Raw genomic sequence first — 27652 nt, forward strand, 5'->3', positions numbered from 1 at the left:
TTATACCAATGCTTAATCATTTTATTATCTTAAGGTAGGAATTCAAGTTAACACCACTACATGTATACGACATGACGGCTCTTTGTACCCTCTTAAACGCATTTTGTGAAACAGACCCGAGTTGGTTCGCTTATTCATATTTAACAACGTCAAATTCACTACAATTGTGACAGTTACACTGTACAAAGGCCACACCTTTCGAAATTGGTGGCGTATGAACTTGATGTTTATCTTCAAACATCAAAGTCAACGAATAGTCTTATTTTAACCTCGCTTTCCAGGCCCTAGTCAGGCTTTGGCGACATGTCCTTAGATAAAGGAAACCCTTATTGAGTCATACGGTATCTGGACAGCGAGGTTATCACGTTGTATGATATATATCACATTACGCATACGACTGTACAGCAGTTTTGACATGAAAATAACTTTTCTTGACCATTTACTAATCTTGCTTATCTATATTGACATTACGCGATATTAGCGATATCACACGGTATTCTTAGTAGATGAAAACAGCGTCATTTCGATTTTCTTCCAGTTTTCATCTCGTAGAAAAAGCTCAGATTCATAATCGTACTGTGTAATTACTTGGTTATTGATTGTGGTTTAAGACAAAATATTATTTTAACAGGGAACGATATATTTAAGTGCCCTTAGTCGTTTTTTTACAGTTTTTCTATTCTTTCAGCAAACATAAATAAGGAAAAGAAATAGAATAGATTTAATGAATGAGACCAAGTCCATATAGGCTTCCATCAACACTATATTGTAGCTATCCCCCCGTTTTTAATTGTACATGTAGCTATCCCACATTACACAGTGTTTTGTCCCTATCTGTTCACGACTTCCTCGTAAGCTGGGGGTGGCACGGGTGGTAATTCAGACGGCATTTCATCGGTAGGACTCCCGCTTGTAGGGCTCCTTATCGCCTCCGTGTATGACGGACATTGTTCGGAACTTCGCGGTTCTTCCGTCCGAGACGTTTGCTGCCGTGTTCGCTCGTCAACTTCCGCCACGGACGCGTAAGGTGGCGGCCGGGGGGCATCGCTAGCCTCGCTCTGGTTTCCAAGATGGCGACGGTCTTGTGACGTCACTTCCTCGTACGGAGGGGGTGATGGGACGACTACCTGGATCTGTCCTCCATCTCTCACGCTAGGCAGGTCTTCTCTGACGCCCTCCCGTGATCTGCAGGGAATACACAAAAAATATACAAGCATTAAGATTAAGTAAACTAAAGCTATAGTTTCCATAGTCTTTCAGATCCCGAATATCCACTGGTGCACCGAGCCTTGGCACGGTATAGAAAGGTAGAGCCCATATCTCTCCTCCCACATTTTACCTCTCCAACTGAAGTCAGCTATTCATATACACCTAGGTGTAGGGGAAAATGGTCGTGTTAAGTACCTTGCAACACAACGTCTAGCTAGGAATGCCAGGAAGCCTGTAACCTATTGATTCCGTCTCCACCTAATATAAGAGCACACAAGACAAGAGTAAACGCAAATATAGTCCCAACTGACTATTGTATGAAAAGGAATTATGAGATATGCACATTCATACAAAATAAGCACGACGCAACAGTCTTTTTCTACAATAGCCATTATGGATACGCGCAGTCACTATACCCATACGTTACTAATAGTAATGCATAAGCATAAATCATATTTCAATACAATATCAAACATGATCGTTTTCAAAGATGATGTATGATTGTGGAAATTAATAAGATGAGGTATTTCCTTTGGGGACGAACCGTTGGCAACGGTTTATGAAGGATCGACAAGACATACGCTGCTCACATGATTATCCTTTTCCATTGTGATGGATTCATCATTAAGTGTCATATTCATCATAAGCGTGATGACAAAGGTCGATATGTAATCAGCATTACAGTGTTTGGAAATTATATTTCAAATTCCATATTGAATAAGCGTGTAGAATAAAAATAATGAATAAAAACGAACAAAACTGATTGCAGTTGCAGGCAAAAACTAACTCCCGTGTGACAAATATGATACCACAGTTGTAAAGGAAAAAACAAAATGATAACTATCGCGCTTTATAACTCTTAACGAGAAGAGTACTAGTAGGTCTGCTTGACCCGAAACTCGAGCCATGAAAAAGCATTATGATTTTCCCCCAGAATGAACGATTTGATTATTACTTACTTACAACAAATGACATTGAAGCGCACTTTATTTGGCCCCACGTCTGGGGCATGAATAAAGAGGCAAGTTATTTGGAGGGATGATATCGATTTGTGTGAGCTGGGGAATGAGACATGAACGTTGCCGTTTCGGCAATGAAATATTTCCGGTGCGAGGTTTTTAATGACTGACAGATGGCGTCTTGGATTATAGATTTAAACTAAATCTACAATATCAATATGATAACTCTTAGAAACTATTCAGTTATGGATGACATTTCTGTCTCTAAGATAAGTATAGTAAATAGATGTTAGATGGCCTGAATGAATGTCAGAGAAGGGACCTTAGTTCCTTTTAGATAAGGGCCATTTGGCACAAGGTCAAATAATAAGTATAGTTAAATAACTCCGTCTCGATAAAGCACAGAATAATCCTTAATCCTTTTACTCATGAATGATATTGAAAATGGTTTGGAAGGGAGGAAAGGTGATTTGACAATGTGATCGCAATTATATCATTTACTTTCTATATGTTTGTATGTTCGTTTCTCTCTACATTTGTTTATTTATGAGAAGCTCAAAACGGCCCGCCGGTCGTTCTTTATTGAGGTCATAAGGGAGGAAGTAAGGGTCGGTCAAAATATAACAAAGATACAGATTACATGATCACATATTGCTCTCCTTTTTCAATTTTTGAATAACTATGATGTTAACAAAGACGACTGAGGGATTGTTAGCCCTATCATCTAATGCCAGGCATCGCTGAATGTACACCACTCACAAAATTTGATTTTCATAAATTTACAGTCACGTATGTTGACAATACAGAATAGCTCGGAATGGGAAAGAACCTTTGTGTCAGTAAAAGATAGGCTATTGTTCAATAATTAATGATACCTGGCGCAAAGAATAGTCAATATGATTCGCACGTCCAAAGCATATTCCGGCATCTCATGTTTGAAATATATATGTTTAATACAAAAATTACCCACATTTTGCTGCCAAAACGTGTGGAAACAAATCAAATCATCTAACAATTGGATAACGTCATTTCTACGCTTGGGGACATTATGGCGGTCACCTACAATAGAGAGAGATCTATTGGGCGTGGCAAATCCGTTCTGGGCCTCAAAACACCGGGACATCACTGTGTAATACCTCCTCTCTACGACTGGTTCCTCTTCCTCGTCGTATCCATCTTCCTCCTCTCCATCTTGTCTATCTTCTCCGTCCTCTTCCTCTTCTCGTCTTTGGCTTCTTAGAGACGCCATTTTGAATTCCCAGATCAGCCAAAGCCCCGATGGTATAAGCGAAATGATTCCGACAGCGAAGATGATGGGACCCAAGAAGTTAAAGTGGAATCCGAGGAGCAAGCCGATGATTGTCGAGATGAAGCCGATCTCGGTGACGATGAGGACCGCTCCGTGGCCCCTTTTCTCTCCGCGGATCCACCACTTCCAGCCCGGGGCCCTGTGGATCTGCCGCCCCCATGACTCCGAAAGGATTCCCATTCGTACCAGTTCGCTCAGGCAGTAAGACATCCCATCGTCGTCAGCAGAATTTGTTCCCCTCCTTGGTCCTCGATACATAGTGTTATATTCCTACATTTGTCCAAGATTCCAGGCATTGGAGATGACGGAATAACAACAGCTTTGTATAAGCCCTTTCATCGATCTAATTGCGCATGCACAGGTCAAAGGTGAAGACCCCTGAATTGTAAACAGTTCTAATGTTTCGATCATGCTTAATGCATGTACTGACATGTACGGATATGTTTGGCCTCCGTTATTCAGTTCAGTTTATGTCTCAGAGGCCTTACACTTTTGACCTGCGCATGTGCAGTTGGATTTGTGAAAGGCTTTATTGTCGTGTTGTCGTAATAGCTTAGCTAATTAGCCTCCACTGCCGGCTTTGTCGTGTCACATTTTTGGGGCTTATCAAGTACTGATTCCTAATTGTATCGGGGTTATGAAAGCAGTCCAACCTGATCAGAAAACTACTATTCATTCAGAAAACGGCACACAATAAGCCACCATGCCTGCTGCAGAGGCTATAGGTGACTGACCTTTACAGTTTATTTTGTTTCCGGGTCAGGTTATTTTGCATGGGACTGTTGCGATTCAGCCAGACGTTTCTCAAAACGGACATCATGATTTCGGGTGTAGCGGGAAAAACACAATCGACGAAGACCACAAGGGAATGTCTATTGTGTACTGTACGGTCTTTCTGTGCTCTTAAAATTCAAACCACGCAGTACACTTTCACTGTGCCTAAGGTGGATCGTTTATAATGTTTCGCGGCAGAAGCATAAAAATGCCCCATCATCGCTTGTGAATTCGACCGAGAAGATGGTCCCGCCATACTAGTGTAAATAAATTTTTCTAGAAAACATTTTTTTAATCAAATCAGGGATTGATATGATACAAAGCGCGTAGAATCATTAAGAATTGATCTGATTCAAGCTCTCCAAAACAATTTACCTATTCAACAGGGGGCAAAGTGCTTTACAAATGGAATGAATGCAAGATTTTTTCAACATATATGTAGACTAATCACACCGGTAGTAAGACCATCCATCCAGGCAGACAGAAATAATTAGATTACGTCATTTGTATGCTCAAGGAAACCGGATGGGTCAGACACAATAGGGAAAGATTTTGATACGTGGAGTGAGTTTTACCGTTTTACGGGGAGTGCAAAACCCTTTCTCGACCCCAAAACACCCGGGCGTACCTCCTCTCCGCGACGGGCCCCTCCCCCTCATCGTCTGCATCATCCTCCTCCCCATCCCGGTCCTCCTCCTCTTGTCGTCTCTGTCTCTCTTGTCTGTCTGCTCGAGTCGCCATGTTGAATTCCCAGATGAGCCAAAACCCTGCCGGTACGAGCAGAATGATGCCTACAGCGAAGATGACAGGGCCGAGGTAGTTCATGTGCAGCCCCACGATCAAGCCGATGATTGCAGATATGAAGCCGATCTCAGTCACGATCAGGACCACCGTGTGCCCCTTCCGCTCCCCTCGGAACCACCACGGCTTGTACCGCGGACCGGGTACCCTCTGTCGCCCCCAGGCCTCAGGAAGGATCCCCATGCGTATCAAGTCCCGAAACCAGAACGTCGTGGCATCGTCGTTTGCTGTCTGAAACCAGCTCGAATGTCCCCGTCTATCCCGTCTGTGAGGCATTTCTAATTCAAATTCATGCCCTTAGTTCCGAAATCCAAGATGTCGGTTGAGCTCTGCTTTGTAAACTGATACGTATTGACCACTCGGCGCAGCTTAACAGAGTAGGGGGAGGCTCGAGCCGAAGAGCCACCGTCTCTCGTGACACCGTCTCTCGTGACACCGTCGCTCGTGACACCGGAAATAGGAATGTTACATTACAGCAATGGGGGACGTAACACTTTGTATGGGGTCACTGGCCTTATGAATTCTTTTATTCAAAATGGTGTACTAACTTAGTCAATTGTTCGAATGTATTCTTTCACGTTTCAATGTTTGTACTCAAAGCGGAGTTATGAAAATACATATACGGAGATTATTTACTCTTTATTCTGACGTATAAATTTATTATAGTTTTCAATCTGTTTGTACAATTCTTCATCGTTTGCCCTTCTTTTTTTACGTCACGGAAAGGAAACTCACCAGTCCCGTGTTTTCGAAAAGGCCGTATCACAGAAACAATATGTTTTTTTTTTATCTATTTGGTTGCTAATCGGACGATATGCTAAAGAGGACTGTTTTCATAAGCTATACACGAAAAAATCACAAGGGTGAGGTATCTCTTATTTGATTTATGTACTTGTCGTCGAGTAGGGATAGGATAGGAATGTTTCATTAACCCTATCCAGACCGGGGGGGGGGGGGTGGATGGCTAAAAGTGCCCGTGCCAACTTTGACATCGTATTACTGCCAAACGATGTATGCTAGGACTCCCAAACTTTGTGGCTTTTCCTAAAGTTTTCTTGGGAACAATTTTATAATAATGGTTTAAGTTTATAATTTTTCATGTTGCCATGGCAACAGGTTTCTGACCAAAAAAGCCCAGTCTGGATCGGGTTAAAGCAATGGTGGACGTAAAGCTTTGTATGAGGTCACTGGCCTTCTTTTATTTACTGACGACAAACGAAATGTTTGAGATGATGGAATGGTGTACCAACTTATTTAATTCTTAGAATGTATTGTTGCACTTTTCGATGTTTTGTACTCAAACGGAGTTATGAAAAAACATACAGATAAAGGAGATTATTTATTCCTATTGTTTTCCATCTGTTTGTGCAATTTTTTATCGTTTGCCCTTCTTGTTTTTTTTTAAGTAAAAAGGAAACTCGTCAGTCATCAAGGAAAAAAGTCAAAAGACATCTCGTGTTTTTGATAGCAATATATATTTCATAAATATAGCAGCATTGTTAGTTATAATTTCTAAAGGGTATACACATAAACGTTAGATTTATCGACTATGAAATTTCATTTCATGATCAGACACCTATCAACCATCCTGCATCAACACACACATACACTACACAAGATAAATACTTACAATACTTACAAGCATCATTTATAATGAATGACACTTAAATCTAACAATGCTGACAAACAATAATGCAATCTAAATATCACCAGTCTCTATCTTTATATACGAACAAATGCAGCAATTGGGAAATTATATATACATGTAGGAGAATGGTTTGAACATAAATACATGTTGTATCATATTTCTGTGAAAAATCCTGACTATGTTTTCACTGCTAACATCATGGCATCTATGGAATCAATATGTGCTAGTATGATAAAAAGCTTGAAAACTATGTAAAGAAACAGTAACATTACAAGGAAAACTGACCCATGATGACATATGTTAAAGTTTGAAATATGTAGGCCAACATTTAATGGGGCCAGCACTGCTTTACACTTTGACAAGATGACCATTGCCATGTGACTACTCTGCATGTTTTTACAAACAATGTTTTATGATGTACAACATGTACATATCAGGCCTTAAAATACTTCTTGTATATGTGGCCGGAATAGGGCAGTTAAAATTAGAGTTATTTAAGTACAATGTGTTTCTGACATATTCTAAAATGCATCAGCATGATTATGATAACAGGGTAATATTTCCTGCTGTATATTGCAAATAGACAGAAACAGACATTCGAATTTGCTACACATTCTACTAAAGCTATGAAGACCTTTGTGGCCCTTAGTCTGACAGCCAGATACAAAAAATGACCCCCCCCAATAAAACTGACATTGAATTACACGAAAGTATGGGCTGACAAAACATTGAACACCTATGGTACATCACATCATTAACTTAAGTGTTATACTGTATGTTGTGGAGCTGCTTGTGTGTGTCCTCTCCCCATTCCCATCTACATCCACTGCTGTCCTACACTGACAAGGCTGTCCGTGTCTGCATGTTGGACTTCTTGGTGTGAGTTTGGAGTCCTGGTAATGAGCCAGTTCCTAAATAAGAAAAAAAGACCATATGATCAACATAAATTCACATGAAAAATCTCAAATAAACATATATATATATATATACAAATATATATATATATATATATATATATATATATATATATATGTATATTTTTGTATATATAGTATGAAGAACTAAATATCAAGTCACACTGGTAACTGGGACATGCATGACTTATTCCGTCAGATTATCACAAAAGCTAAACAACAAACACGACGGCCTGCCTCATCCGACCGTATGAGGTCCGTTTGGATATCAATGTGTGCCGTATCAATATTTTTCGTCGAAGAAAAATTCCTTCCACGGGTCTGTGTATATTTCTTACAACTTCTGAAATGTTTTTAGCGAGACTGTCCCATTTTTGAAGTTAGGAGTTATACTCCAAAGTTATGAGGGTTAAGATGGTTCTCAGTAGGTGTACTGTGTGATTGAGAGGGCAAAAAATTCTGTTCCCAAAGTATTTCTTCTTGAAAAGAGCCACCATTTTGAATTTCAGCCTCTCGTGGCAGTTTTCCTTAATGATGCTTCGGAGCGTGGCTCTTTAGGGAAGATTAAGCACACATGTGTTAAGATAATTATCAGATATAACATTACAGGTACTGTGTATATGAAAGAGCAAAAAAAATCATTCCAAAAGCCTTTTTCTGTGAAAAGAGACACCATTTTCAAATTCAGCCTCTCGTGACAGTTTTCTATAATGATGCTTTGGGGCCAAATTGGGGGTGAGCTCTTTGGGATGATTAAGCACATTTGTGCTAAGATAGTTATCATATATAATAGTACAGGTACTGTGTAAATGAAAAAGAAAGAAAATTCTATTCCAAAAGCCTTTCTCCTTCAAAAGAGACACCATTTTCAAATTCAGCCTCTCGTGGCACTTTTCCATAATGATGCTTGGGGGCGTGTCTCTTTGGGATAATTAAGCACACTGGTGTTAAGATAGTTATCACATATAACAGTACGGTTACTGTGTAGATGACAGAGCTAAAAAATTCCATTCCAAAAGCCTTTCTCCTTCAAAAGAGCCACCATTTTCAAATTCAGCCTCTCGTGACAGTTTTCCATAATGATGCTTTGGGGGCGTGTCGCTTTGGCTTAATTAAGCAAACTAGTGTTAAGATAGTTATCAGATATGACAGTACGGGTACTGTGTAGATGACAGAGCCAAAAAGTTTCATTCCAAAAGCCTTTCTCCTTCAAAAGAGACACCATTTTCCATTTCAGCCACTCGTGACAGTTTTCCTTAATGATGCTTGGGGGCGTGTCTCTTTGGCTTAATTAAGCACTCTAGTTTTAAGATAGTTATCAGATATGACAGTACGGGTACTGTGTAGATAAGAGAGCCAAAAAGTTTCATTCCAAAAGCCTTTCTCCTTCAAAAGAGACACCATTTTCAATTTCAGCCCCTCGTGACAGTTTTTTATAATGATGCTTTGGGGGCGTGTCTCTTTGGCTTAATTAAGCACTCTGGTTCTAAGATAGTTATCAGATATGACAGTACGGGTACTGTGTAGATGAGAGAGCCAAAAAATTCCATTCCAAAAGCCTTTCTCCTTCAAAAGAGACACCATTTTCCATTTCAGCCTCTCGTGACAGTTTTCCTTAATGATGCTTGGGGGCGTGTCTCTTTGGCTTAATTAAGCACTCTAGTTTTAAGATAGTTATCAGATATGACAGTACGGGTACTGTGTAGATAAGAGAGCCAAAAAGTTTCATTCCAAAAGCCTTTCTCCTTCAAAAGAGACACCATTTTCAATTTCAGCCCCTCGTGACAGTTTTTTATAATGATGCTTTGGGGGCGTGTCTCTTTGGCTTAATTAAGCACTCTGGTTCTAAGATAGTTATCAGATATGACAGTACGGGTACTGTGTAGATGAGAGAGCCAAAAAATTCCATTCCAAAAGCCTTTCTCCTTCAAAAGAGACACCATTTTCCATTTCAGCCCCTCGTGACAGTTTTCCTTAATTATGCTTTGGGGGCGTGTCTTTTTGGCTTAATTAAGCACACTGGTTCTAAGATAGTTATCAGATATGACAGTACGGGTACTGTGTAGATGAAAGAGCCAAAAAATTCCATTCCAAAAGCCTTTCTCCTTCAAAAGAGACACCATTAAATTTCAGCCCCTCGTGACAGTTTTCCTTAATGATGCTTTGGGGGCGTGTCGCTTTGGCTTAATTAAGCAAACTAGTGTTAAGATAGTTATCAGATATGACAGTACGGGTACTGTGTAGATGACAGAGCCAAAAGGTTTCATTCCAAAAGCCTTTCTCCTTCAAAAGAGACACCATTTTCCATTTCAGCCCCTCGTGACAGTTTTCCTTAATGATGCTTTGGGGGCGTGTCTTTTTGGCTTAATTAAGCACACTGGTTCTAAGATAGTTATCAGATATGACAGTACGGGTACTGTGTAGATGAAAGAGCCAAAAAATTCCATTCCAAAAGCCTTTCTCCTTCAAAAGAGACACCATTAAATTTCAGCCCCTCGTGACAGTAATCCTTAATGATGCTTTGGGGGCGTGTCTCTTTGGCCTAATTAAGCACACTGGTTCTAAGATAGTTATCAGATATGACAGTACGGGTACTGTGTAGATGAAAGAGCCAAAAAATTCCATTCCAAAAGCCTTTCTCCTTCAAAAGAGACACCATTTTAAATTTCAGCCCCTCGTGACAGTAATCCTTAATGATACTTGGGGGCGTGTCTTTTTGGCTTAATTAAGCACTCTGGTTTTAAGATAGTTATCAGATATGACAGTGCAGGTACTGTGTAGATGAGAGAGCCAAAAAGTTTCATTCCAAAAGCCTTTCTCCTTCAAAAGAGACACCATTTTCCATTTCAGCCCCTGGTGACAGTTTTCCTTAATGATGCTTTTGGGGCGTGTCTCTTTGGCTTAATTAAGCACTCTGGTTCTAAGATAGTTATCAGATATGACAGTACGGGTACTGTGTAGATGAGAGAGCCAAAAAATTCCATTCCAAAAGCCTTTCTCCTTCAAAAGAGACACCATTTTCAATTTCAGCCTCTCGTGACAGTTTTTTTATAATGATGCTTTGGGGGCGTGTCTCTTTGGCTTAATTAAGCACTCTGGTTCTAAGATAGTTATCAGATATGACAGTAAGGGTACTGTGTAGATGACAGTGCCAAAAAGTTTCATTCCAAAAGCCTTTCTCCTTCAAAAGAGACACCATTTTCATTTTCAGCCTCTCGTGACAGTTTTCCTTAATGATGCTTTGGGGGCGTGTCTCTTTGGCTTAATTAAGCACTCTGGTTCTAAGATAGTTATCAGATATGACAGTACGGGTACTGTGTAGATGAGAGAGCCAAAAATTCCATTCCAAAAGCCTTTCTCCTTTAAAAGAGACACCATTTTCCATTTCAGCCCCTCTTGACAGTTTTCCTTAATGATGCTTTGGGGGCGTGTCTCTTTGGCTTAATTAAGCACTCTGGTTCTAAGATAGTTATTAGATATGACAGTACAGGTACTGTGTAGATGAGAGAGCCAAAAAATTCCATTCCAAAAGCCTTTCTCCTTCAAAAGAGACACCATTTTCCATTTCAGCCCCTCGTGACAGTTTTCCTTAATGATGCTTGGGGGCGTGTCTCTTTGGCTTAATTAAGCACTCTGGTTCTAAGATAGTTATCAGATATGACAGTACGGGTACTGTGTAGATGAGAGAGCCAAAAAATTCCATTCCAAATGCCTTTCTCCCTCAAAAGAGACACCATTTTCCATTTCAGCCCCTCGTGACAGTTTTCCTTAATGATGCTTTGGGGGCGTGTCTCTTTGGCCTAATTAAGCACACTGGTTCTAAGATAGTTATCAGATATGACAGTACGGGTACTGTGTAGATGAAAGAGCCAAAAAATTGGCTTTGTGAACCAAATTCGTTATCCTGGCATTGTTTGTTTTCGTGTTTAAATTTGTTGTTTTGTGACTATAATCAAATGTTAATATTCTACAGTCTGCCAATAGTGGAGAAAAATCCTCATTATGACAGGCTACAGCCTTTACTCCAACAAAGGGGTGTTGCCCAGTACCCGATCAAGATCAAGAATATCAGGATAAAATTCACACGTGCGGCGTAGTCCTTGCATAGACCAAGGACATTATATAGTGTCCTTGCATAGACTTATGATTTCTAACGTCGGCTACTTTTACGCATGATCTAAAAAGCCCTAGCGGCACGTTTCATGCGTTTAGACTTCTAAAATATTCTTATTATCGTACCTTGTTAGACGTATGCCAGTTTGTATCTATAGTTGTCGATGCACATGCAGTTGTTGTTGTGAAGTCTGCCATATAGTTTCGCTGCTCCCCATGCCGCCCGATGGTCGCCGCCATCTTGGTTTGACGTCATCATGGAACCGCCGCAGACGACACCGCCGCTCGCGACATGTCACGAACGACGGTTTTCTATTCGGCTCTGTGGCTCGAGCCTATGCCAGATGGCTTAACAGCTCAATTTCAGGCCTTGTTTTGCTTCCGGGTCAGGTTATATCTACAGCAATGCAGATCTGGCCTATTTTTCGGGACAGCGCATCATTCAAGTGTATCGGGCAAAACACATCAGCTTCCGACTAAAAGCACGAAGAAACGCCTGTATACAACAGATCTGTCCTCTGCCTCTATTTATTCTGAGCACGCAGTGATTCTAAAATAGATCAATATGTACAAAGGCCGTTGAGCCGGTGCAGCAACGGTGATGACATGGCTATCGACATCTATTCTTTGGCAACTTGGAGCCATTGACTACATAACTTATAAATATCAAAGATACTTTCCTACCCATATCTTTGTAGATAAAGGTTTTAAATCTCACTTTAAACTGAGTGAATTATACATGCCACTTGCTTATCCTACGGTACCTTTCTAAATTTAGCCCATATCATTCCCACTTTATAATCATAGATGCAAAACGTATGCAAATTCATTCTCATCTGTACCATGAATGCAACCTCGGTGGCCTTGGCCCTAGGCCTTGTCACTTGTAATCAATAAAATGTAAAGACCTGTCATTAAAGTTTCCGATGCCCTTTTATTGGGTGAGATAAACGCATACCTGTAGTATCGCCTTGACGCAGAGTGCCTGTCGTGGCCCCCTCCAAATGCCACCCCCCGTCTCCCGCTGTTTCTCCCGTTCTTACGGTGCATCTCGTGGCGCCACTGCCCCCCATGGAAGTGTATACCGCCCTCCGGCGAAAACTCCCCTCTCCGCCCCCGCCTAAAGTCTCGCGAGACGTTGTAATTCCCCATGCCGTCGCCCCTCATCATCTCACTCGGCAGTTGCCATGGAAATAACGGTCCATCCGTCATGTCGTCCAATCCCTCCGCCCTCCGGGCTCCGCTTCCCGCCATTTCGCCGGTCCCTCCCAACAGCTCTCCGTCAGTACTATCGCACCCGTCCTCTCCCATCTCCGGCCAGTCTCCGCCACTTGCAGTCAAGCAGACGTAAATCAGATACAGCAATGCAGGGGTGAGCATCAGCCCTCCCGCCCACAGCGTCCCCGTGTCCGTTCTCGCCGTGCCGTCCGACTTGGAGCTACACAGGATCAAGACGAAGCTCACCACGACAAGGAACGCCCCAATCCCCGTTATCATGGCCAGCAGGGACTTCATAATGGTCCTCATCAGCTCTCTCTCTGGGTCGTAGAACGGCAACATGGTGGTGATGATGGTTTTCCCGCGTTCCCCACCTATAGCGCCGAACCACTACACAAAGATGTCAGGCCTCATACGTGAGGAGAATGCACGGGCGCCCCCGCATCATAATAAATAAATCCCCCTCGGCGTGACCAGGTACATGTATATGTGATGGATTCTGACGTCACTGGAAGCTTGAGGTTAAAGGTTACAAACGAAGCTTTGGATTTAAAATCAAGAGTTCCACGTTAGAAAAAAGGGCAATTAAAGAAGATACCGTAAAATAAATTTAAAAATAATAACGGCAAAAATCACTCAGTAGTTCATATAACACAATATACACAACGACAGGTACAATGCAATAACACCGTTTTATTACCATCTATTGAATTTATTGGATACGATTTTTCCAGTCAACAGCATATATCTCTACTATAGAACGTATTGGAAGCACGTTTTGGGTGTAGTGGTTTATTTCTCTGACCTAGCGGTGTTTTGAAGTCAGAAATAATCGATGGGACCTAATTTGCCAATTTGTCGCGGCCCGCAGACGCATTGGGAGTGCTAATGCATTTGGCGGAGGCTTGCGATGGCTGGTGGTAGAGCCGGTTGATACTGCAAATGCAGAAATGTTCGCGGTGGCTTAAAACCATTGTGTGACTGTAGCGCTACTATTGTTTCAAACGCGAACTTAACACCACCGCGAACACTTCATTTTCTCCCTGCCGCGAAATTCGATCCCCGCTAACATTTCTGCATTTCTCAGTATTATGATTAGCCTTGCATCCATCCTATTCGAGCTTCGGTTCTCTCCTCTGATCGCCTATTTTAAAAAAGATGTAACATTACCTCAGTCGAAAGCAGAGACTTTTCGTGTATTTATGTCATGTCCTGAAACAGTATCTGTATATCTAGGCCAATATATCTATACATCTATGCAAAAAAGAATCCGTGAAATAGCGATTTGATTGTATAAGACATTCATCTCCTCATCATGTAATTGTATAATTGACATATACGACTCCCTATTGTATCTCCTGTTGATATCATCTACCTTTGACAATATTATATAGATAGCGCCTTCATGTAGTTTGAAATGGAGCATTGTACAGCCTAGAACCTAACCATTGTATAGCATATAACCTACCTATAGCTTTTAGTAGTTTGATATTTAATAAGTAGCCAGTAGTATTTCATTTTTGCCTTACATTGTACCTGTTACAATCGTTGTGCAATAAACTTTGACTTTGCAGACTAATCGACAGGGAAGCGATCAAAGGAGCTGAGCTAGAATAGGATGGATACCGGAATACAGGCAATATACCATCCTATGTTGTTCTATACATTTAAACACTGACGGGACACAAAGGAACGGGAGCTTTCAACAGTTATAACTTAAGTCAAGACAAAAGGGGAATGAATGAATGGGGGTTGGGGAGGATGCAGAAGAAATAGTCATACCTTCAAGTTATCAACTCAAGATAGAGTCGTTGAAAAATTCACTTTTCCCAAGAACTGTAAATCGTAGAGAGAAATTCGTTGACATATCATCACTAGATAGCTTTCAGCTAGAGATGTGCAAGATTTAGGTATTATGTGTGACAGGCCGTTCAGTGTAATATAACCAGCTGCTGCTGTGCCGCGTGCCTGTGAAGCCGGTGTGTTACGCCGAAGGGTGGTTGTACCGGCTAAACAGATACAGATACCTGAAAAAATCTGCTAGAGTAAAGTTTACGGTAACAGCCACAAATAGGGAAGGACAGATGCGAAAAGAAAAGAAGGGTTTAAGATTTATCTGTTGCCAACGGTACTGCACATGGATGTACCATTTATTACTTACAGACCATGTAGTATTGAGCTTCACTTCTGTGGCGTTGTGTTATGTTGTGTATTGCCCTTCATTGGTAACTTCTCTCTCTCCTCTCCTGCAGTCTGGACGCCTTTGTTGAGATCTCCAAATGTCAAATACTCTACTATGTCACCGTCACATTTCAGTCAAAGGTTCTGAAGCGATTCTAACTAAACATTTGTGTTTGACTTCTTTCCAGTGAGGGTTACGGCACGTTTACCAGAAAAAAGTGCATACGAAGTTCTACTGCCTGCTGGTAAAATTATTCCAGTTTTTCTTCTTAGTGTTCTTCTATAATGATGACTTTGAGGTCCATTGGAATCCCTCTTAGATACTGAGCTAGATGTCTATGGAAGATTTTTAAACGATTTAACAGTTTTTATGACCAATGCATTTTGCAACTAGATGGTTGTCCACGAATTTTTGATGCCCCAGTTTTTTTTTGTTTTCTGTTGCCTTGTGATGACTTGGATGGCAGGCTGAGACATCTTAGACAATAGTCAAATTTGAAATAAAAGAAAAATTATGTTTTTCACTCTTTGAGGAGAAAAAAATGACAGCTTCTAGTATTTCGTGATCACACTGTTATTACAAATAGGTGATCCGTGAACAATGAAGGATGTACTTTGGGGAGACTTTTAGGACTTGTTGGCATCGTCTTACCGCCAATGTTTTACATTTCTTTTTCCATCACCACTTCGTCGCGTGGCTTGACTACTATGGTAGCCGCTGTAGCTTTGACCTCTAGATTCTCGTGCGTGGCTTTCTCCTTGCTCTTGCTCTTGTCTTCTGTGACAACATCTTCTGTAACATCTTCCATCGCGGCATTAGTTTTGGTGACGTCATCATCATTGTTTCCCATCTTCTTGTTCTTCCCCTCATCCGTCGTCATGGTAACGTTCTCCACATCCTCCGCTATCCCCACGTACTCCGTTTGTACCGTTACCACCTCGAGAACGTATCCCTCCTCCTCGACTTCAAGACTCTCCAGTCGCAAGACGTCTTCGCTGAAGCTTAAGACCGCTGACGCGACACTTATCTCCGTCGATGGCTGTGCGCCGGTTGCGCCGGCCTGCTCGCAAATAAAGGAGGGGTTTATCACAGGCGCCGCGTCTTCTTCTTCTTCCCCGTGGCGCCTCCGGATCGCCCCTCGGCGCCGAGTCGACTCCGTCCCAAAGAGGGGGCTCTCCGGTTCCTCGTTGCAGCCGACGACGCAGATCCCGATCGTTAGGTACGCAAAGGCGGGCGACACACAGCCTAAGCCGACTAGAGTCACCGTCAAGCCGACACCCTTTTCCACTTCGTACTGTAGGAACAACATCACCATCCCGGTGACTAGAATAACCAGTCCGACCAAACTTACGACGGTGAAGCAGATCTCAATGGCTTGTATGAATGATTCCCGTGCGGAAGGCATCTCTGCCGCCACACCGTGTAGTTACTACAACCACAGAATAAACCACCGAGTGAGCGAAGCGGAACAAATACCGCGTAAACAGGCGTTGAAACAACACAAGGATGCAATATTAAACTGACAAAACCGCGACAGAGCTGGATTCTACGTAGGCAAACTAGAAATCTGACCAAAAATGAAACATGCGTGATTTACACACGAAACCCCATTAGCAGAACCCTCTTAAAGGTGAGAAATTCTCACTTGAAAGATGAACCGGAAAGTGGGCTTAATAGCCTGACACGGCTTTGAGTACATTACAAGCAGTCGACATACGCATCATATCGGTTACATGAACCATCAAACTACTATTAAGTGACTTTTAGAAATATGGATCCAAACACTTTATGTACTCCAACGCCGCCTCTTCCTGCTCTTAGAAGATACTTAAAACGGGAATGAGTTCTAGTGACGCAAGTGATATCATTTGAACTATGTTGTTCACTATGGAAGACTTGCATTGGTTGGATGTTCCAATGTTAGAAAACTCGATACTTCGTGTGATCATATTCTCCTACGTGGATGTTTAACAAATTAACGAAAGGATCAAGGAAGGATGGAGACTACTACGATTAATTTGGTCCAATATTTCAACTTCGACAAAAAGTGACAAACTGTAAATGTAGACATTTCAAATAATTAGTCCCACAAAAACGCAATCGCAACTTCCTTAAAGTCTTAAGCAACGATCTAACTAACTACTAAATATGATCAAAACTACATTTCTTGACTTCTTGGCTTGACTTGTCGACACAGAAAAGGAGGTAGCATTGCTCAAAACCGCATTTAACCCCTGTCCGTTCTTCGTATAGTCTTTAAGCTTTCCCGTACTAGAAACTGAGAAATTACTGAAACGAACAAGGGTTAGATTGATTGATACAAGTTTAGTGCAATACCATAGTCTTATTGACCCGGGGCTAGGGACCCGCCATCTTCTATGACGTCATTCAGCTATTGTTAGCAAATAACAGGCGTATGTCTGGGGAATTTGCCTTCGAGCGATAGGGCAGCAAATCAAACATAAACACCATATGGCCGCCTGGAACAGCACAAAATTCAAGAATGACAACCGCAATATTCTTCATAAAAATAAGTATAATTCATAAAATTCGAGGTCATATTTCGTCGTAGCCTATTCAAGTTTATATATTATTTTAGATTATCCTCTTGATATGTTGTAGCGTCTGTATATCAAGTCTTGTTATAATCTGCAACTTTGCGTGAGTCAAATAGCTGTTTATAGATCGAGAAAAGACCTTATCCGATACGCGGGGTCAGCTACGACACCTACAATATTTATCACAACAGTCCGGTCGTAAAATGTACGCCAGGTACAAACATGGCGGCAACAGGAACGCCGACGACACTCCCAAAAGAATGACTCCAATATGAGACGTGGATTTAGCGATACTTTCTATGACTCCAGCAATAAACAATCCCGCTCCCACAACAGCAAGAGCTATCAAAATTCTCTGAAGCTTCGTGGTTTTGGCCAAGGCAGCACACCTTGTGTGTCTTTCACGTCGCTTGGACCGTCTTTTCCTTGCAGTACCTGAGTTCTCCCCCTGACCCTCTGGTGGCGCTTCTTTCCCTGGCTCATAATCTGTGGATTCTTCCTGCTTAGCAACGTTTCCTTCTGTTTTACCTTCAACAAATACGAAATTGACTTGTCCGAGATCTGTGGTAGCGTCACGGGGCTGAGGCGTGTAGGTAGCGTACGGTTCTCGGGCGTCTTGTGCTTGTTCCCCGCCGACTGTACCGTTCCTGCCCGGTGCCCGGCCATCTTGTTGAACGACCTTTCCATTGCCTTCCTTTACTCTCCTAGCGAAGGTCTTACCGTCCACGTAGTAAACATGTTGGTCTCCAAGGTCACGGACGACTCCCAAGGACGACATGGCCGCCTGGTGTTACGTTTCAAAACATGAAGTGTCCTCAGACAGTCGCAAACACAACAACAACAACATACAGCAGCAAAATCACAGTATTCGTTACGCACTGAATGTCAACCTCTACGTATAGATACTAGTATACAAAAGAAAAACCTACGTGACCGAGAGGAAACGCCTATACTATATAACAATGCGGAGATAAATCTTGGGTTTACCCGGATGGAAGAAACGCCATTCGAGGTTATCTTTAAATCATGCCTTAATTTGTTCAGCAAAAGACCAGTTATGGTGTAATTATGCTTTACTAAGTATAACCCTTAGTGACAACTAGGAAGACAAAGTACCTACTCAGTGAAGGAAGAACGTTGTATGTGATTACGGCATCGCAGTAGTTTCTAAGAATGTGTAACGAGCGCTTTGTGAGATTGGATCGGGAGAGTAGGGACCGTCCACAATCCTCGATATTCTACGCAAAGCGAATCATGTTTCTCTAACTCCTCGACAAGCCCTTCTTAGCCATGTTAGCAGAAAAGTGGCGAAAATACGGCGATGTTCTTTTCAGATAAATTCTATCAGAAGGAAGACAGTAAGTATATGGAAACAGTCGGTCAAGAAAAGAGAAATAACGTTGCAGACTATATAATAAGACGCCGGTTATGTTGTTGTTGTGCTTGTAGTGTCTCGTCTTGGGAGGTTTTGTGTTTTATGTGCACCCTTTTCCTTGTATGTCTGTAATAATTTGAACATTATAAGTGGTAGGAAGTGAAGAGGAAAACGATGTAACCGCAGATAGACAGGAAGTGTAGGTCGAAGTTAAAACGGCCCCCTCGGACTGGTTTTAGAATGCTAGGTAAGTTGAGGACACTGACAGGAAGTTAGGTCAAAGGTCTCAGAATAGGTTTTCTCATTTCCTCTCTTCAATCTCCTGGTATGCGCATGTCTGTTTCCTTATGATAAGTAGTGGGGAAAAAATGCATACTCTCCAAGCAGAGGTCCGGCTCAACAGTTGGCGACATAAAGAAAATGTGACAAAATAGAAAGCCCAACAAAAATTCTAAGAAGATGTCAAAAACAAGCCAGGGGCAAACCTCCTCTTGGAGGCTAGAAGATGCATTAGACAGAATCTGAGCTGAGATATTCACAACAACGAATGGAACAAGAAATTCACAACATTTCACAGAGGTGCGAGTTCTTCGATTTCTTGTTCATCAAGCCTTGATCTAATTCTTGCGAAGACGGCACCGTGTGACCGAAGATAATCCGAAATCAATCCTAACACCCTTTCCGTGGACGATATATGAAGACTACCCCCTGTAGTCCCGGTGGGATACACGGTGCAACCTAAGTGCCCCTGTGCCTCTGCTCTTAACCAATTTACATCCTTTCCCGCCACTTTCAAGCTAAGTCCATTAAGTGTAAGTGAGAATCGCTCAATACCACCCGAGCGATCTATACTATATGACTTATCACCGGTCATGACACGGGGGTAACTCGCCCATGAACTATCTACCATTAATAACGGACTTCAATTATATTACCCGCGCTTTAGACAGGAGAAAGATGGATTTAAATGGAAAATTCGAAAGCCTCAAACTAAAAATAGACATTTTCTGACGGTTGGTGCCCTTCTCGACCTATTCTATCTGTGACGCTGTCGTAAAATGAGCGAATTGAGAGGTCAATATTCACCTGAATAATTGAGATATCAGGCAACGTAACAGCTAAGTCAACTAACTATCTAACCCAACCGGTAGCTAATGCACCAACCAATGTATTGAAATATAGAGATATTGTTTAACAACCTATCATGAGTGAGTTTTAAAAAATCAATTCATCTGCAAATATGTCGGTATATTGAGCAACCTAGCCAAATTAATGAACTAACGTATTATACTATTAACCTAACCATTAACCAATTGATTAACTACCTCTAGATGGATCTGTTTGATGAGCAGTAATCAACATATCCTTTCAGGAAAACCAGCAATGCTCCCGGAAGATGACTTTTTCGATGGTACGAAAATTGATGTACCCTTGATGTACATGCCATGACATCAATACCGGCATGCTCGAATTGGAATCTACCCAAACATCGGACCACATCTTTTTTTACTGCCGACAGTACGAAAACTACCTTCCACGTTTATATTAAGCATTGAAAGGGTCTAAGTTAAAGAGGAGACGTGTAATGAAAGAAGAGAGTGTCCCCTGGCGTAATTGTAGTCTCTCTGTGACGGCACATTTGTTTGGGTAAAAGGTAGGGCTTGCGCACTGGGATGCCGACACAAAAAAAAGAGTGATAGTCCTTCTTACTCACTATCGCCTGGGGCTCTAGTTGAACCAGGACGGATGTCAGAACGCAGGCCCACGCGTTCCCTTTATTGCTTTCTATGATGGGTTCGGAGGAACGACCGTTTGATAGATCGTCCCTTCTTATGGGTAAAAAGGGAATAGGTCTAGTGGCGGAGATGTGGCATTGGAAAGCCAGCACTTATCGCTGAGGCAGGGTAGGGAGATTCTGAATAGAGTATCGCTAAGCCTTACCTGTAGGGAAACTGCACATGTTCTGTCATGGTAGTTGTAGGTGCGCAGCTCTCACACCATGCGAGGTACACTAAGAAACTGATTCCCGGTAGAAAGCATCCCAAGCCAATGCCGAACACCACCACTTCCACAAGCGCGTTGTCGTTGGCAGAAGTCAGACTGATGATTATGAGTAGGCAGGCCAGCAAGGCCGACACGCAAGAAACGACGCGGAAGTCTTTGGCCAGCGTTGTCAGCGAGGGGTAGTTGGAGTGGCGTGTGAAGTCGTCTGGAGCATCAAAGTCTTGGAAGGCTCTGAAGCTGACGTGTGTGCGGACGTTCGCTCTGTCAGGAGTAACGTGAGCGGGACCTTCCATGTTGCCAGTCGCCATGGCCACGCAAGCGATATGTAAGCATGTGCACGTGACACGTCATGTGCCTTGCTAACTGCCCGTTATATACAGACCAGGCCCGGTCGCTCACTGTTAGTCATAGTTTATTGCAAATGCTCCCTTGCCCGAAGGCTAAATTGAAAATCACAAGAAGCTAGATATACAAGCTCGAGGGACTTATGAGTATGAGTCTATATGTCTTTGTACATAAATTAAATGGTTCTGTATTATGACTATATTGCAAATGTTTATAAAATCTACGTTAGTCGGTTTTGCACCTCTGTATCCTACTGCCATTTAAGTAATAACGGTTTTTCTTTCTTGATTGATTAATTGATGAAAAATAATGACAATGGGACTACTCAAATTCCAGATGCTAATGTTGGAACTCAAAACTTGCTAGATTTTTTTTTCTCACAAAGTTTAATGTTAGCTTTCGAACAAAATCTAACATACTAGTATCTTATAGTCATATTTTTATGCCTGCAAGATATATTGGTGTTAACATATTGATCTTCGTGAAATGAATTGTTCCTTTATTTTGTAATTACACTACCTCGGCTTTCTCCTATCAGAGCCTTTAATCCGATAAATCGTTTCAGGTACTTCATTGTGGCAAGTTATAGATTTTTTTTGCGGTCAATAAATTGATCGTGGATGTAAGGTTAAGTGCCTGCGATGCTCGACCAACCAAGAGGTCAACGACCCCATACGTTCACCAACTGTCAATATCTCATTAACAATGGAAATTGATGAACAAATTTTAATAAAGTATTACGTATGGCATCTACATGTACATGCCGTAAACCATGAAAATGCATCCTTTCTTCCGAAGTCTCCAACAAAAAATAACCATGTCGTGCCAACAAATTAAAGCTGATAGGGAGCCCAAACCTATCCAACTTTGTTCTAAAACCAAAAGCTGTCTGTAATCCAAAACAACATGATCATATATGCATAGCATAAGATACAAAAACCGGAGGTTCTGTTACAGTACCATGGAAAGCTACTATGAGACCCATATTCATATCTATCTTTCATTTTGTCGACACCTAACCACATACCAAATATGATAAAGATCTGTCTACAACATCTCGAATTATACTGTTACAAACAAACAAACAAACAAACAGACCAGAACACATGCTACCGAAAACATAACTTTTTCGTTAACGACAACTACCGCCCCTTCCTAATGTTCAAATACACGCATGCACGTACGTGGAAAGCGTACCCTAAACAAATTTAGGCATGTGACCCCAAACATCCTTATACACGTGTAGAATTACGAATGCCCACGTTCCCTTATCACTGTACAGCGCTACAGAAAACCATTACTTGTATTGAGACATGACGTTCTTGGTAAACTTTTTGCCCCTTCTCACCTGTGTCTCAAGTGTCTTCGTCTTCCAACACGTGGAACGTATTCCGGTCTTATAGATATAATTGTCGAGTGTCTACTTGAAGACGTATACCACACCAGGTATATGAGATACGCCAGGCCCTGAAGAAAGCACCCCACGCCGATACCGAAGAGGACCATCTTGCCTTGCCGCTCAGTCTGCTCACTGTTGATGGTTAGTGCCGAGATGATCATTATGCACGCCAGCACGGTTAGAAGCATGACCACCGCTTTGACGAGGTTGGTAGCTCGTCCCAGTCTCGCTCGACATTTTTGCAGGATATCGGCAAAAGCGGCCCTCTCAGTCTGAGAACCTGGTGCAAGCCCTCGGTTTGCGTCACTCTCAGTCGTAGCCATGGTGAAGCATGCAGACGATACTGACAGAAAATGGCCGCGCGCTACTATGACGTAGTTAAACCAAGGCCAGCCCCAGAGGGTGATGGGAGAACGGAGAAGACAAATTACGCCCCCCTCCCCTCATGCCGTTGTCAACATATTGATCAAGAGGGTCACCACGCCTTGAATACAAACGACTCTATTGATGGCATGGGGCATCTAACTACACATATACGCTATATGTTCTGTACCATGTATATGTAGTGATATATGTTGATTGAGTTATTAGGACTTAAATGATGTAATTTGCATTTCTTGTATATCTTACCTGACCCTTGCCTCTTTCCTCATGACCTCAATGAAAAGCGGCCTGCATGCCGATGAATTAACAAAGGCCAAACAAACAAACATACAAACAAACAAACACCGCCGTATAAAGCTAGGTATAACTGTGGAAAGGTCTAACAAGGTAAAAAAAAATTACTTTTGCTTTTGAGGAAAAAAAGCACACAAGAAATTTGACAGAAAAAGATTATCATCTCTTACTAAGTTAGTGTTATCCAGCAAACCTAATTTTTCAACTTTAATCCAACACCTTGGCATTCTAGCCTGGTATCTTGGTATCTTTCTGATTCTTGCTCTATTCCACGCATACCTTTTCTGTAGAAAAGAGAATCGGAGCGAGAATATGGTGGATTTTGCAATGATCCATCTTTCACGCAAAAATCAATTCCCCCCTTCCCATAGACGTTTAAAGAATATTTCTATACGTGGGAATCAATTCTGTGCAATCCAAAGAGGAGCGGCTGTGGTTGCGTGATAAGGAAACACCACAAGCGACTTGATTTCTTGTAAGTGACATCGCCTAGAGACCCCGAAAGATTACTTTCCTCTAGCTCTGAAGGCTAAGATCAAGGCGAAGGAAGATGTCATCCATCAAATAAAGTCTGCGTAGGTAAAGTTCAAGGTCGTCCCATAGCCTTTTTGAAGCCGTATAAGCAATAGGTAAGTAACCTACAGATCCAGCTGCCGAAAAGGAAGACACTGTAAGAACCTACTGAGGGCAGACCTGAAAGAAAGAGGACTAGGGCTGTTGCGGTCAGAAAGAAAACTACAGGAGCAGGACCGGACGAAGCGGAGAGATTTGAAGAAAGACTGATTGCAGCTGCAGGGTGTCCACACCACCGCAGCAGCAGAACACAGTGTGTTACTATCGTACTACTATAATTAGTGGGCAAGTAGTTATTATCCATTGTGTAAAGGGCACGGTATTGGAAGGCAATGTCACTCTCTACTGCATATGATACTTTTGTGTACCACTTTTGATGTTGTAAACATTACATGAATCACATTTTTGCGGTCCCCAAGGTCAGATACCCATGTCTGGTATCCCGGTGGCCTGGTGATGTTAATGCCATGTCACATACCATCCTTGACCCTTGTGTACATCCAGCGGCGTACATCATAATAACATATCCGAGTATTTCTACTGGTGTAGTGTTGGCCCTGAAGTTAGTAAGATAGCAACTGTTTTCTTTGCCATTTTCAGCTCTCTCGATCACTCTGGTTTTGAAGCTGTCACTTCTTCATTATGTGAATTGCTATTTTTCTAGGAGAGTTGCTAAATAGATACGTATTTAACGCCTTATGTTTTATGATTCATTTTCGTCCAATAGCCTCACCATCGCTCCATCTGCAGCCAAGTATCGTGACAGGATGACCTCTGTTGACTCAGAGTCAGACTACATATCCATCATGTATACTTATATAGATATATGGTATGGGAGAGGGAAGGTTGGGGGACCAACTTTAACCTACACATGTACAGCTAGAGTACTATAAAGGGGCACTAGAATATTTATTCACGACTGGGAGAGGTCAATGCCTTACAGGAGCTTTTAGTCAACCGTAACGGTTTGAATGGATGAGGAAGCCTGTACTTGGCAATCGAGATATATGTTATCGGTGTCAACTAGGGTAGCTTTACCAAACATTACGAAGGACGTTGACAAGCTAGAAAATAAAATAAACATTGTGTATCTTTCTACCATCATTTATCGAAATGCAGCAAATTTACGATTCGAGATTTATAACTGAAAAAAAAGTTTTGATCAATATTTACATGTGTTGGAAAGGTGTAAAAGAGCTGCCATCATTCACATTTGCGCATCCAAATAATCTTTTGTTGATGAGTCATTGCAAGCCCCATCCAGAGCCGTGAGGTAAACTTTCTTTAAATGTATGACTACAAGCAAGCCAAGTTACTGCCGCACTAACATGACTTACTTGTAGCCATACAAAATGATGTTCTTGTGCACATGGACTCCTAATATTGATAAAAGGTGCCAAACCGAAATTTGATATTTTCTAGAAATTTTGTACAAAGAAGGTAACATATCACCAAATGAATGAATATCATCAACCTAAGCCCACCTGTTCACACTGTCGTCCGTTGTGTTTCTTTCATTCACTTCATCTTCATTTTCGTCATCACTCTCCCGCGGCATGTGCCTTACTTCCAGTTCCTCTGTTGTACGATAACTGAACTCCCAAACAAACCAAAAGGCACTCGGAATCAGAAGAAAACAGCCGATCCCAAACAGCACTGGCCCAATAACATGTAGTGTCAAACCAATCAGGAGCCCTATAACAGCCAGTGATAGGCCAACTTCAACGACAAGAGCGAAATAGCGGTGTTTACGTAACCCCCTCCTTCTCTCCAGTAGTAGCCATCGTTTGAATCGGTTCGGCCGTCTTCGTTGGCGTGAGTGTTCGGCCCGATCCGAGATCACCCCTCGGCGGATGAGATCCCGAAACCACCACGCCGTGACATCGTCGTTGGTGCGATCGAACCAGGATCGAGAAGCCATATCATCAGACCACCCTAAGCTTACACGTATTTACCCTACATACTCTCCCACTGATAAACGCATGTAGGTGACTTTTGAATATCAAAGGTTGAGTCAAGAGCTATTTTATTCATCCGGGTCATCTATCTTTATCGGGATGGCACGATTCAGTGATAGCAGTACAATTAGTTGGCAACTACTACAGACGTTTGTAGCAGATGGTGTTGCCACAAATCAGTCCCCTGTAGCCTGGTACCAGCCCATCGTGAGCTACCTAGAATCTCCTCGGTACTGGGAGCGTTGCCCGCCCGCCCAGGTCAATTAGCGCACTCGGAGAACTTTTACGGGGTGGGATTCAATAACCTTAGGGCACGACTATGATCAGGGATGTTCCTACATGTAACTCGCCTACAGGTTCAAATTAATTGGTAACTGGATGTAAAAAATACATCCTGCCACAGAAACAGAAACATCCTATATGTGCCACTAGCTGTAGGCAATACTAGTACTAGGTGAACAACAACAATAACGGCTATGATTAGGAAGATCAACTGTCAGAAAAAGAGGTCGGTAAAACTCTAATATGAGTGAGCCCGTGAGTTTTCACTAGGCTACACAGCTGGGTGAAGTCGTAGGGTAGGGCTTTTGAGGTGAATTGGCAGTGCTTCCACTCCATACGATTCATCATTATATGACAGTGAAGTTTGCTAGCTGTCCAGACTTGCCTACACAACGTTGGCATAGGAGACCACGGAACTGGGTTGGCCCTAGAAGACCAGGAAACTGTTTTAGCTCTAATTTTCTTCAAATCTGGCTTTTACAGTTCGTCCCAGTTCGAAAATCAAAGATGAAATCATACAGCTTCTAATTTCATCACGTAGTGTGGAGATCTAATCTAAATACGAGTTTACCCTGGTTCCGGCTTTGTTGCGTTTATTCTTATGCTACACGAGTCCAAAATGTGTGTCATTCTTAAAAATACCAGACCCCCCCCCCCCCCCCATTTCCATCACCTAAATGGAAATGAGGATATTATTTTGGGAACGTACCTGTAAACACCGTCCACTCCTAGAGAGTTTCTTTCAGTCGATTCCTCTCCCTGTTCTTCTTCGCCTTGTTCCTCCTCCGGTTGTAGATCGTCCGCTGAGCGGTAGCTGAACTCCCAGACGAACCAAAACGCGGTCGGGATCAGCAGACAACAACCAATCCCGAACAGCACAGGCCCAATAACGTGCAGCGTTAAACCAATCAAGAGCCCCATAACGGCCAGAAAGAGACCAATTTCAACCAGAATGGCAAAATTGCGGTGTTTGCGCGCTACGTGACCTCGCCTCCTCTCTAGGATCAGCAGCCATGGTTTGAATCGGTTCGGCCTCCGTCGGCGGCGACGGCGTCCGGCTGCATGATCCGTTAGGACGCCCCTGCGGATCAAATCCCGAACCCACCACGCCGTAACATCGTCGTTGGTGTGATCGAACCAGGACCGGGTAGCCATCGGAACAAGCTCCGCTCACATCCCCACCGATTATCCGCTCAACGTGTTAGATAACCGTCCCTACATGTGAGGTAACAGTGCTGAATGGCATAGCCCACTTAGGGACTTAGATACAGAGGTATTTTCTTGAACGAGGTCATCTATATTTATCAGGATGGTACGATTTGATCATGGCAGTTCAGTATGCGAGTACGGTGG

The 27652-nt window shown here is 42.3% G+C and overlaps 2 protein-coding genes and 1 long non-coding RNA gene across 8 annotated transcripts in view; 1 reads left to right on the forward strand and 2 right to left on the reverse strand.

The window, feature by feature from the left end:
• LOC136425299 (proline-, glutamic acid- and leucine-rich protein 1-like) lies at nucleotides 1–27543 on the reverse strand. Of its 6 annotated transcripts, none has more exons than XM_066414141.1 (2): nucleotides 27009–27543; nucleotides 1–1185 (listed from the first exon to the last, which is right to left on the reverse strand). In XM_066414141.1, exons 1-2 carry the CDS (start codon nucleotides 27452–27454, stop codon nucleotides 831–833), a joined length of 801 nt encoding a protein of 266 aa, XP_066270238.1. In that variant the 5' UTR covers nucleotides 27455–27543; the 3' UTR covers nucleotides 1–830. The 6 variants fall into 6 exon arrangements, with proteins under 6 accessions (XP_066270238.1, XP_066270239.1, XP_066270241.1 ...); XM_066414142.1 differs by lacking the exon at nucleotides 27009–27543 and adding an exon at nucleotides 25544–26034; XM_066414144.1 differs by lacking the exon at nucleotides 27009–27543 and adding an exon at nucleotides 21002–21387.
• LOC136425239 (small ribosomal subunit protein eS27) overlaps nucleotides 1–27652 on the forward strand; it is a 214923-nt gene that overhangs the window by 34762 nt on the left and 152509 nt on the right. The gene's annotated exons all lie outside the window — the stretch shown is intronic.
• Nucleotides 17646–18881, reverse strand: LOC136425486 (uncharacterized). The gene is made up of 2 exons (XR_010754056.1): nucleotides 18806–18881; nucleotides 17646–18469 (listed from the first exon to the last, which is right to left on the reverse strand). It is a non-coding gene; the product is annotated as an uncharacterized lncRNA (long non-coding RNA).

The sequence above is a fragment of the Branchiostoma lanceolatum genome, chromosome 19 (genome assembly GCF_035083965.1).
Source record: "Branchiostoma lanceolatum isolate klBraLanc5 chromosome 19, klBraLanc5.hap2, whole genome shotgun sequence".
In the NCBI taxonomy this organism is placed as follows: domain Eukaryota; kingdom Metazoa; phylum Chordata; class Leptocardii; order Amphioxiformes; family Branchiostomatidae; genus Branchiostoma; species Branchiostoma lanceolatum.